This window comes from Oncorhynchus kisutch, linkage group LG7, assembly GCF_002021735.2.
Source record: "Oncorhynchus kisutch isolate 150728-3 linkage group LG7, Okis_V2, whole genome shotgun sequence".
In the NCBI taxonomy this organism is placed as follows: Eukaryota; Metazoa; Chordata; class Actinopteri; order Salmoniformes; family Salmonidae; genus Oncorhynchus; species Oncorhynchus kisutch.
In genome coordinates, this window is record NC_034180.2 from 1,157,905 (window position 1) to 1,170,962 (window position 13,058).

A 13,058-nucleotide genomic window follows, 5' to 3' on the forward strand; every position below is an offset into this window, starting at 1 on the left:
TGCACAGATTCTGTCAGACCTGGGCCCTGACAGTAAATCTCAGTAAGACCAAAATAATGGTGTTCCAAAAAAGGTCCAGTCACCAGGACCACAAATACAAATTCCATCTAGACACTGTTGCCCTAGAGCACACCAAAAACTATACATACCTTGGCCTAAACATCAGCGCCACAGGTAACTTCTACAAAGCTGTGAACGATCTGAGAGACAAGGCAAGAAGGGCATTCTATGCCATCAAAAGGAACATAAATTTCAACATACCAATTAGGGTTTGGCTAAAAATACTTGAATCAGTCATAGAGCCCATTGCCCTTTATGGTTGTGAGGTCTGGGGTCCGCTCACCAACCAAGACTTCACAAAATGGGACAAACACCAAATTGAGACTCTGCACGCAGAATTCTGCAAAAATATCCTCTGTGTACAACGTAGAACACCAAATAATGCATGCAGAGCAGAATTAGGCCGATACCCACTAATTATCAAAATCCAGAAAAGAGCCGTTAAATTCTATAACCACCTAAAAGGAAGCGATTCCCAAACCTTCCATAACAAAGCCATCACCTACAGAGAGATTAACCTGGAGAAGAGTCCCCTAAGCAAGCTGGTCCTGGGGCTCTGTTCACAAACACACCCTACAGAGCCCCAGGACAGCAGCACAATTAGACCCAACCAAATCATGAGAAAACAAAAAGATAATTACTTGACACATTGGAAAGAATTAACAAAAAAACAGCGCAAACTAGAATGCTATTTGGCCCTACACAGAGAGTACACAGCGGCAGAATACCTGACCACTGTGACTGACCCAAAATTAAGGAAAGCTTTGACTATGTACAGACTCAGTGAGCATAGCCTTGCTATTGAGAAAGGCCGCCATAGGCAGACATGGCTCTCAAGAGAAGACAGGCTATGTGCTCACTGCCCACAAAATGAGGTGGAAACTGAGCTGCACTTCCTAACCTCCTGCCCAATGTATGACCATATTAGAGAGACATATTTCCCTCAGATTACACAGATCCACAAAGAATTCGAAAACAAATCCAATTTTGATAAACTCCCATATCTACTGGGTGAAATTCCACAGTGTGCCATCACAGCAGCAAGATTTGTGACCTTTTGCCACGAGAAAAGGGCAACCAGTGAAGAACACACACCATTGTAAATACAACCCATATTTATGCTTATTTATTTTATCTTGTGTCCTTTAACCATTTGTACATTGTTAAAACACTGTATATATATAATATGACATTTGTAATGTCTTTATTGTTTTGAAACTTCTGTATGTGTAATGTTTACTGTTAATTTTTATTGTTTATTTCACTTTATATATTCACTTTATATATTATCTACCTCACTTGCTTTGGCAATGTTAACACGTTTCCCATGCCAATAAAGCCCTTGAATTGAACGTAGCAGAACAGTGATGATTATGGATCGGTTTGTCGTCTAGATAATAGGGTAATCAAAAACAGTCCACTGGTAAATGTTTTCTAGTTGGATCATTACCGCCACAGTACAGTGTGTGGTATAGTCTGGATACAGTAAGTAAAATGTTGCTCTAGTTGCCTGAAACTGTATCATAGATCAATGCTTTCCAACGCTTCAATCTAAAACCACCTAATTAATATCTGCAGCCAGATGAAAATGATGAATAATTAATACTTTTTTTCATTTTTAGGGAAGCGTTTCACCCTCAGATGAAACGTGTTTTGTCCGTTCATAGATTCAGGGCACATCAGTCCCAATCAAACGTTCACCTCAAGTAAAGTTTCAATGACTTTCATTGAGTTCTCCACAGTGATTTCCTGCCATCAGACCAAGCGCGTGTGTTAACGAGGCAGCGATTTGAGGCAGTCAACCCTCCCAGCTCGTTTAGATTCAGCTCTGAACAGCCTGTATGTAGGCCAGACCCTGGAGCCAGATCCCAAGGCATAACTGACTGAAGACTGAAAGAGTGAATGTCTTGAGAACGAGAGAGCGAGTAGAAGAGTCCTCAAAGCAATCTTTTATGACACATCCTCTACCTGCTTCATCAGTACAGTGCCAAAACCTGGGCACCTTTATTACTTCAGGTGTACTGGGGGCTAGCTAGCTGCTGCCAATGTAGCATCTGATTGGTTAGCGCTAACAAACCCTGGCCTTGTCATTACGGCTAATGAGTTCTCTGGAGATAGGCCACCCGCTGCAACCCATAGACAATCAGACTTCGGCCTCTTATAAGATCCAGTACCATCTTATCCCATCTCTACAAAGTAGCCTATAGTCAATACTAGGGAAGTTACTAGGGAATACTAGGAAAAAAGCCAACATTTGTTTGAATGATAACTTACGTAAGTCATTTCGTTAAAACTTGGGCATTCTCTTTGAGTCGGAGTTCATATTACCACATTATGCAGGAGGGTACAAATGGAAGAAGATCAATAAAACAGAATACCACCGGAAAAACGCCATTGTCTGAGTGAGTGAGTGAGGCAGACAGAGACTCATGAGCTAATTCCAGCTGCATAACAACACTGTTGACTCATAAGTACAAATCCAGCCATTAGGTATCCTGTGCTGTGGATAATCAGTGTTTACACATGGTCCCTACCGCCTGATGCCACAGGAGAGCATTGACCTATATCGGAGCTGGTTATTGGAGGGAAACCATAAATTCCTCATCAGGATGTCCTGTCAGTCCAATAAGCAAGCTAGCTTCCACCAAAGCCAAGATGGCTGCCGACAAGCACAGTGAAGCGAACAGAAACCCTGCTTGTTAAGGGAAAAGCTTGAAAATGGACACCCGACCTGGAATATCCTTGTTTACAATGGTGGAGGAATTTGTTGTTAGGTGTTTAATCAAGAAGCAAAGGATTTTGGCTGTGTTTCTTAGCGTCTACTGGCAATTTGCTGAGCCACAAGCTAGCTAGTTTAATGTAAAATACATGTTTGTATACACGTTATTACTCTGCAGATGATCTTATATCTCCGGGAGGTTACATCTGAGAGAACCAGAACCTCCCAGGAGGGGGTGAGGGGGGTCTTTATCGACCCAACTCTCCCCCAGACACAGCCTCCCTAGTGGGCTAGCTATCCCACACCTCGCTCTCCGCCCTGGAGCATCCACCCACCCACGCTAGACCGACCTATTAGGAGGACTTATCAAAACTAGCAAATAGTAAGCAGTCTAGCAAAACGTCCTCCCTTGATGTTCCTAAACGATCAATGGGAATTGGTTATGACAGTAATGAGAGGGAGAGAGGGAAAGAGAAAAAGGAGGAGAAGAAGAAGAAGCAGCAGCCTCTCTTCTCTAATTAAGCCCGTGTCTCTGGCTCATGGCTAATTAATAGTGGGGAAGGAAATTAATGAAGAGCTTCCAGGCCTGCTGTTGACAGCCAGCAGGAGCAGAACACTGCATCGGAGGACGGCAGGACTGAGGCCCACAACTCCTCGGGCCAAAAAACACACTCTGTCATTGAGACAAAGACAGGCCTGGCACTGTAAGGCAACTGATCCTAGACCAGTCTGCTCACTGCCAAAGCCCACTCTGTCATAAGTGAGAGGACGGGATAGCGACTGATCCTAGACCAGTCTGGTTACTGCCAATGCCCACGCTGTCATAAGTGAGAGGACTGGATAGCAACTGATCCTAGACTAGCGTGGACCTGACCAGACCAATGCTGTTGCCAAAACCCACTCCGTCATAGAGACAAGGCTGGAATGCAACTGATCGCAGACCAAATAATAGGGCCACTCTCAAAGTCCTCCTCCATCAAACAGACATACAACCTGCACCAGACTGATGCCAGAACAGCCTGTGTTTGAACAAGATTGTGTCCATTGGTTACTCAGGTCTCGTTCCCCAAAGCCCAGTTTGTCGTAAGACAGTGCTGGATAGCAACTGATCTTAGAACTGTTTCTCAAATCAGCACTGATTTCAGACCAGTCCTTACTGTAGATCTGACCAGGGCTACTGTCAAAACCCACACTATCATATAGGAGGACAGGAGCATAGTAATATGAAATTAAAACACAGTTTCTTACATCTGACCAGGGCTACTGCCCTTCTCCATCACACAGACAGACAGCCTGATGCCAGAACAGCCTGTGTTTGAACAAGATAGTGTTAATCAGTTCACTATTGGTTCTATTACGCAACTTATTTTGCTCTTTTGCACCCCAGTATCTCTACTTGCACATCTATCACTCCAGTGTTTCATTGCTAAACTGTAATTATTTCACCACTATGACCTATTTACTGCCTTACCTCCCTAATCTTACTACATTTGCACACACTGTATATAGATTTTTCTATTGTGTTATTGACTGTACGTTTGTTTATGTGTAACTCTGTGTTGTTTTTGTCGCACTGCTTTGCTTTATCTTGGCCAGGTCGCCGTTGTAAATGAGAACTTGTTCTCAACTAGCCTACCTGGTTAAATACAATAAAACAACTGCCAAGGTCCTCTCTTTGAAACCAATAGGCATCTGTCTGTTTCAACTAACACCTGGGAATAACACACACACACACACACACACACACACACACACACACACACACACACACACACACACACACACCCTATTTAGTTGGACAGAGTTTTGCAAGTGAAGTTAAACCTTGACATCAGGGGACTCTATTAGGTGTATGTATTATAGCCTGAACCAAACTGTCCCTGCTGTGACTGCTGCTCCCCTCCACACCCCAAAATGACCGTTAGGCAGTGTTGCCTGAGCAGACGGCGGCCCCACAACAATAAAAGTCAGATACTCGGCAGTGCGAACAGCGAAGGAGCAACACAGCACAGCACAGCCTGCACACACACACACACACACACACACACACACACACACACACACACACACACACACACACACACACACACACACACACACACACACACACACACACACACACACACACACACACACACACACACACACACACACACTACACCTGACCTCATAAGCTGGCGCAGCCCTCATGCTGGGGCCCAGTGCATGTACACAGAAGCACACACACACACAATTGGAGAGAGAGAGAACGAGAGAGCGAGAGAGTACTGTATAAAAACAAGAAGTGCTTCAACCCCAGCAGTGTTCCCCCTTACAGATCCTGATGATGCACATTAAATAAACCTGGGCTCCAGCCAAAGTAAGCGTCTCTTATCACTGTACAAAAAGCCGAATGATTCAAAGGAGTGGCTTGTTAAAGAAAGATTAGTCTGCAACGTCTACAGGGTTCAATTAAAAAGAAGGAAACGAAGAAAATCGGTGACTTTTCAAACAGCCATTTGGGTGGAAGCCATTAATGAAAGCTAAATGCACCTGCCCTGTATGTAAATAGCTTTGTAGGATACTGATGGGGCCCGAAGTGCAGCTGTTAATTTAACCGTGCTTCTACACCTGCATTGCTTGCTGTTTGGGGTTTTAGGCTGGGTTTCTGTACAGCACTTTGAGATATCAGCTGATGTACGAAGGGCTATATAAATAAATACATTTGATTTTGATTTGAACTTCCTTTCAAGGCCCCATACTAAGAAGATACCGCTGGCTCTGGCTGTTGCTCCCATCCCGCTCTCTCTCCCTCTCCCCATCTCTCACCCTCTCTCGCATCCCTCTCTTTTGCACACTCCTCTTCTATCCCCGCTTCCTTCCCTACCCACTCTCTCTCTTCACCGTCTCTCCCATCTCCACCCCTCCCTTCTCCCTCCCCTCCCTTTCCGCTCTCCCCTCCCTCTCCCCTCCCTCTCCGCTCTCCCCTCCCTCTCCGCTCTCCCCTCCCTCTCCGCTCTCCCCTCCCTCTCCGCTCTCCCCTCCCTCCATCCATCCCTGCTCTCTCCTCTCCCCTCTCTCCTCTCCCCTCCCTCTCCCCTCCCTCTCCGCTCTCCGCTCTCCCCTCCCTCTCCGCTCTCCCCTACTCTCTCCTCTCCCCTCCCTCCATCCATCCCTGCTCTCTCCTCTCCCCTCTCTCCTCTCCCCTCCCTCTCCGCTCTCCCCTCCCTCTCCGCTCTCCTCCCTCTCTCTTTCTCTCTCTCTCTCTCTCTCTCTCTCTCCTCTCCCCTCCCTCCATCCATCCCTGCTCTCTCCTCCTCCCTCCCCTCCCTCTCCCCTCCCTCTCTGCTCTCCCCTCCTCTCTCCTCTCCTCTCCCCTCCCTCCATCCATCCCTGCTCTCTCCTCTCCTCTCCCCTCTCTCGTCTCCCCCTTCCCCTCCCCTTCCCGAGATGAATGGCTCTTTTTTTGCCCTCCTGGTTCCACCTCCAGGTTTTTCATTTTTCCTCTCCTCCCTTTGATTCATTTATATGTCATTGAACAGTCAAGTCTCACATCTAGACTATTGTTCCCTTTAATCAAAGACGATTACAAAAGGCTCTTGTTCAAAGGCAGGGTGTCTGTCTGTGTGTGTCTACAGATTAGGTCTAACCTCGCTATCTATTTTCATAACATGACTTAATTTCAATTTATTTCAAAACACTAAACATGGTCTTCAACAGCACATTGAAGAGCACCTCTTGGCAGATATGCTCAAGTCAAAATAAAAGTGTCCTGGGCCTCCCGGGTGGCGCAGTGGTTAAGGGCGCTATACTGCAGCGCCAGCTGTGCCACCAGAGACTCTGGGTTCGCACCCAGGCTCACCGGGAGGTCCATGGGGCGACACACAATTGGCCTAGCATCGTCCGGGTTAGGGAGGGCTTGGCCGGTAGGGATATCCTTGTCTCATCGCGCACCAGCGACTCCTGTGGTGGGCCGGGCGCAGTGTGCGCTAACCAAGGTTGCCAGGTGCATGGTGTTTCCTCCGATACATTGGTGCGGCTGGCTTCCGGGTTGGATGCGCGCTGTGTTAAGAAGCAGTGCGGCTTGGTTGGGTTGTGTATCAGAGGACGCATGACTTTCAACCTTCGTCTCTCCCGAGCCCGTACGGGAGTTGTAGCGATGAGACAAGATAGTAGCTACTAAACAATTGGACACCACAAAATTGTGGAGAAAAAGGGGTAAAATGTAAAATAATAATTAAAATAAAATAAAAAAATTAAAGTGGCATAACATTAAATCACGGAAATTGATTTTCCCCCATTGAAAGAAAACATGCAACTCCATTAAAATGCCAATGAAGCAAATCCAAGATAACCATGGAGAGGAGCATGAAATCCCATTTTAGGGAAATGACTGACAAATGACTGGATTCCGGGTCAGACATGATACGGGGCTTGGCAGTTGGCCGTTCCTCGGTTAGCCAGGCGGAAAATTGAAAAATATAAGCTACAGTTAGCAAAGTCAAATATGAGACAAAAAAAGTATCCCTGGGTACTCCTTCCTTGCCCAGTCTAATCTCTCTTTCAAAGCAATTGATTTTACTTCAGTGGACTCTCTTTGTCCCAAAATATGCCAACTCTTATCGTAGTGTTTGCTAGCAGATAAGCGTTGACTACTGGGCAAATTCGCTTGTGCAGTTCATTAAAAAAAAAATGCTCTAACTTATTTTTCTTCAAACTTCTTTTCTCTCGGTTTCATTCTTTCTTTCTCTCTCTTTCTTTCTTTCTCTCCATCTCCTCTTCTTTGTTGAGCTCTAAACTCAGTGTAACTAATTGGCTCTGACATGGTCCATAATGACTCGGCACTCGACAGAGAAGCTTTGGGGAAAATCACTTCTCATTTCCTCAGGGATCACTCAAGTGGGCACATGTTGAACCCATGACAACCCCCCTCCATCTTACAGCATGGGAACGTCGACAAGATACAAAACACTGATCTCAGATCGGAGGACATTAAGGCGGCCATCTTGATTAACGACCCCAGGGCCAAGCTGTATTCTTCAAACGTGCTGATCTAGGATCAGTTTAGCATTTTACATAATATCGAATTCGATGAAATGGACAGGGGAGGGCCTGATCGTAGATCAGCACTTCTTACTATGAGACGCTTTATGAATAGCTATGGGGGATGGTGGTTGGGACTGTTACTGTACTGTCACTGTTCTCAGTTCACCTACATCACTATAATACCCCCATCGGGGTGTTTGTCAGGCCTGTGACGGCCCCACTCAATGAGAACATACCAATTAGACATGTCTTCTCCGTCAGAGAGAGAGACTCTACATCATGCACACAGCCACAGCCCGCGATGTGCGCTAGGTAATTGAATCAAACAGACACAATTCAATCACAGTCTCTCGGAGTGTCAATAGGGACGACTCAGGGTTATTGCGAAGGGACCTGGAAGATCCAAAATGGCCACCGCACAGAGAGAGAAGCCGGTGAGTAAATACAAAAAGCCTGAGTCAGTCAACAGTCTCATCGGCATTAGGGCCTACGCCCCTCCAGTCAAATATAGCCGTCAGTAGCAAACAGAGCAGATCCCAATTGAGTCAAACCTCCCAGCTCAGCTGTCACTAACAGTACTGCGTAGCCTAGCCCTACTTGCACAAATCAAATCCTGGTGTCAGGACCAAATGAATCTGTCACTACCAATGCTGGCCCTGCTACATTCACCTGTCGTTAGCAGAACAAGCCTCACATGAAATCCAGTCAGAGACAGACTTACATCCATCCTTCTCTGTTAGTATCCTATACCTCTCCAACTTAAAGTGGGCCAATCCAAAAAGGCACCCTATACCCAGGCCAAAAGTAGTGCACTGTACTATACATGGAATATGGTGCCTTTTTGGACAAAGACAATTTAACGCTTTATTTAACCAGGAGGGTTGCATTTGGGTATGAATCTATTTTCCAAGGCAGCCCTGTCTCTGCTGCATGGTATGTGTTGTATAATGAGGCTGTCTCACCTCTTCTTCTCTGCCTCATGTCTGCTCAGTAGTCGCTGCAGCCCTCCGCCCTTAAAGCCCTGGAAGTGGGCCGCTGGAGCCCCCACCGTGATCACGTCATAGAATGCATCTGGGGAGGCAAGAAGGTGTCCCGCATGGGGTTAGCGGGAACTGTGTTGTACAGTACAATACACCAAGTAGAGAGGAAGGGATGGGAACATGAAGAAGGGGGGGTCAAGAAGGAGTGGAGGGTTTGAGAAAAAGACAAACATGAGACTTCTATAAACTTTTTTTCCTCAGAAGGAAGGTGGAAAATTGTGACGCAGGAAAATAGTCATACAAGGTTTTGTTGGAATGTGTAATGAGGTCTGACAGTAGTGTGGACTGAGGAGAGGTGGTGATGAGTGTGTGTGTGTGTGTGTGTGTGTGTGTGTGTGTGTGTGTGTGTGTGTGTGTGTGTGTGTGTGTGTGTGTGTGTGTGTGTGTGTGTGTGTGTGTGTGTGTGTGTGTGTGTGTGTGTGTGTGAATCCTCCACTGTGGTGGTTTAGTGCGGTGGAGGACAGCTAACGAACGGCCTCTGGGACGGCAGACCAGCCAGCCGCCACAGAAAGTCCTGTTTGAGAAGTCCCGTCGACAGCATTACTGACAGAGCTGCTCTGAATGCGAAGGTTGGGAAGGGTATTGGTTGGCACTCGCCCCACGCTTCCGTCTTAATGATCCCATGGTCGCCGACATGGCCCCCATTGTCCCCCATTGTCCCCCACCTCTCCCTGCTCAGCCCCTGGGTTCTCAAACTTCCCAGCTCCCCTTAATTGGCTACTGCCTCACAACATACAGCGACACAATGAAATACAATGGTGAGCCGACAACATCACTCACACGGGCCAATTTGCTCTAGCTGATTTCCTAGTGTGTCCCTTCTCCGCTCCCATAAATCGACTGGAGAACCGTAGGGTGGGGTGGGGGGAGGGGGGCTGTCTCTCTCTCCCTGGGAGGAGAAATTATTGCGGGCCGGTGAGATACATTTGAATAATTCATACTTAAACAGGACATGGGAATGGGTTAAGGGAGATAAAATGTCCCTTTTACATAGCCCAAATGGAGTTCATAACACTGTTTCCTTACTCTGCAATTATTGACAGGCTGAGGAACAAGGTGCTAATATCTTGCAATCAATGTCTTAGCATTAAGTAGAGTTATTATTGAGTTAACCCTAGCACAGTTAGACCAAGCATTTATGCTATGACTATTGTGAATAACATTTACCATTAAACATGTCACCAAATAATAATTCAAGGAAAATTACTCAAAAATGTGAGGACTGCGGTTCGTATCCATTTAAAAATAATCACATTTATTACAGTTACGCAATAAGAATGCAATTTGCAAATGACACCCACCAGAAATCTTCACGATTAAAAGGATACAAAATATCCTTTTAACAATAAGTCTTAACAGCATAGAATATTCACCACGACAGTACCAACGTATATCAGGTTAACCAATGACATGATCTAAGTTAAAACTCAACTTTTATTCTTCCAAGAGCGCCAATTCCCTGTATCTCCTATTGTCTAATTAACTTCACTTTGATGGCCCCAAACAGTACAACAAAGACATGAAAACCCACACATTCTCGGATCTAATCACCACACCTCAACACCGTATGATTAGAGCACACCTGTGTTGCTCTTCTTTAAACTATCCGCCGTCCGGCGAACAGAACGACAGTTTCTCTGTAACAATAAATCCATACGCTTACGACTGAAACATGTCAACCTTCGTAGCTCTTCCTGAACTCTTGAAACAATCCAAACATGAATTTTGTCGATTCAAGTCCGTCTTTACACCTCTCCTGGCTTCAGTGACCCTAGGACATCTGTGGGAATGTCTCTTCCTCGAGATGGCCACAGATGTGATCGTCCCTAGATGGTCTGTCGTTCAAACAATGCCATAAATGGTGACTGAGTCATCATACTGTGCTCCCACGCCAGCCAGCCGCTAGTAGCGTCACCTTCTCTCATTCTCTCACTACATGATCAATAGTGGAACGCAAATCCAAATGGCATGGTTTGGTTTGGTTTGTTTGGTTTGGTTTGGTTTGTTTGGGAGGAAAGAAAGACCAAACTAGAGGAAATATGACTATAATTCCTGACAAGCACAGAAACCTAGGTGACTAATAGAAAGGACGTTGATGTCATTTACATGGATGGACAAAGTCAAAGTGAATCGTTTTTCACCCCAAAGGAAACAACTGCCCAAGGGAGTGACCAGACTAGACTACGTGGAAGCAATTTTATCAACAAACAATGCATCACCATGTGTTTCAAGAGCTATTGTGTCTTCTGGAAACTTGGCAGCAGAGACCAGGCTGAACTGAACCAGGAACGATCTCTTTCAACACATTCTCCCTCTTTCTCAGGGGTGGTAGACTTCTGACTAACCCTTCTTTTTGACCAGTCAGTCAGTGGTCATGGTTTTCGCTAACAGCTCCATTCCCTTTATTCTCCTTATTGTCCCTGATGTGCAGAGTAGTCGAGATCTGTGTCAAGGCTTGTCTAGCCTTCAACTTTACAATCAATCAAATGGTGAGAGAACTCGAAACTGAGGAACATTCCCCAAGAGCTAGCGAGTTTGCAGTTATTGAGCTCATCCCAGAGCTAGCGTGTAGAAGCGTGTCAGCGGACATAATGCATTTTGACAAGTCTAGGGCCGAACTAGAGAGGTGAGTATTGGGGTTGGTTGTAGAGGGAGATGGAAGCTCTAAGGCAGGCTATTCTGTGTATTCCCTCTCAGGGCCAAACGCGTAGGGCTTCGTTAGACCATTGTCTGTCGGTCGGTCTGTCTGTCAGAGTTAATATGCACCTGTCAGCACCCCGGATGCCTCTGATCCGCGCCTTGTGCGCTCTCCTGACAAGAGAAGAAGTAGAGCAAAGGACGTGAACTGTAGCGGCTGTAGGTGACGTTCAAGACCCCAGTGCTCATTCCCAGCAGCTGGAAAACCCTCATGAAGTTGTAATAGTCAGGGTTATATTCATTAGGGCACACCATAACCCTGAAAACTAAAATGTACATTTCTTATTGGACAAGTCCAGCTAGTCCTTCCCTGTTTTAATCCGTTTTTGGTGCCTAATGAATACAAGCCGTATGCTTTATAGGTCCATTTGGAAACACACCTGTTTGTCGAGGACACGTCACCCTCATCCTCTGGGTGTGCAGGTTGATAGGGATGAACTCTAGATACCTCTGGGCCTTGCTGCAGCTCGGCTTGAACGACGGACCTGGAAAAGATAGCAAAGAAAAGATGTGTCAGTATTGGACACATTGCAAGCCATTAAGATGTTTATAACTGAAAGAGGCTTTCCACATCAGGTAGAAGGCCTCATAGTAGAGCCCAGTGACACCCAGCACTCCCTCCCAGCTGGTCTTGCAACGCTTAGTGGTCTCTCTCAAATCGACACTATTAGCTCAACTTTAAAGCGTCACTGCATCATGTAACTAAGAATGCGCAGAAAGCACCAAATTCAGCATCTTCAATGTCATAGATTACAAGATCATGTTATCAAACTCATAGACCAAACACAGAAGCCTATCGGCTGCATGCCACCAATCCTTAAGGAGTCACACCCTTGAGTACAGAACTGTTTCGTCTGGACCCAGGAGTGTATTCATTATGCCGATTCTGTTGCAAAGCTTTTCTTAAACGGACGCAAACGGAACGAAAACGGGGAAGGACCAACCTGAATTTGTCCAATAGAAACTCTTGTTTTTGTTGCAAAACGTAACTGTTTGCAACTGTTTGGACGAATGATTACACCCCAGTTCATTACTAGCCTGAGCTTCTTATCTGGCTGAGCTTGTAGCTCCAGTTATGACCCTCACATGTCAGCACAGACAGAAATGTATACCTTTTAAAAATACAACTATTACAAACCTGCAAACACCTATATCTTCTAACGGACACGTTACGCATAGCTACTGTAAAATCACTTTAAAGTTTGGATTTACCTTCCAATGCAAGATACTTCGAAATATATATCACAGATACCAGAGACTTCTCCGCATTTCAAAACCAGCTCAATTTCAGATCAGGCCTTCCAATGCATCCACTAATGTACAGTGTAATCCTCTAAGCATAGGATTTGATCCTCTTTTGCACTACTTGCTTTGTACCAAACTTCCAATTAAAACAGTACCCCCCCCAAAAGATAAAGCACAGGCTTATGCTGAAGATGAAAAACACTATCTGACGCTCCACGCCGGTAGCGTAAATCCTAAATATGTAAATAGAGCTGGAAAACTTTCTTTGAAAT

General features: G+C 45.6%; 1 protein-coding gene across 1 annotated transcript in view; it reads right to left on the reverse strand.

The window, feature by feature from the left end:
• The window catches only part of LOC109881902 (type II inositol 3,4-bisphosphate 4-phosphatase-like), a 340,632-nt gene that overhangs the window by 37,974 nt on the left and 289,600 nt on the right, over window positions 1–13,058 (reverse strand). The window contains exons 12-13 of the mRNA XM_031828224.1: window positions 11,922–12,026; window positions 8,767–8,875 (exon numbers count right to left, since the gene is read on the reverse strand). Coding sequence (XP_031684084.1) covers window positions 8,767–8,875; window positions 11,922–12,026 — 214 coding nt within the window. The remainder of the gene's footprint in view (window positions 1–8,766; window positions 8,876–11,921; window positions 12,027–13,058) is intronic.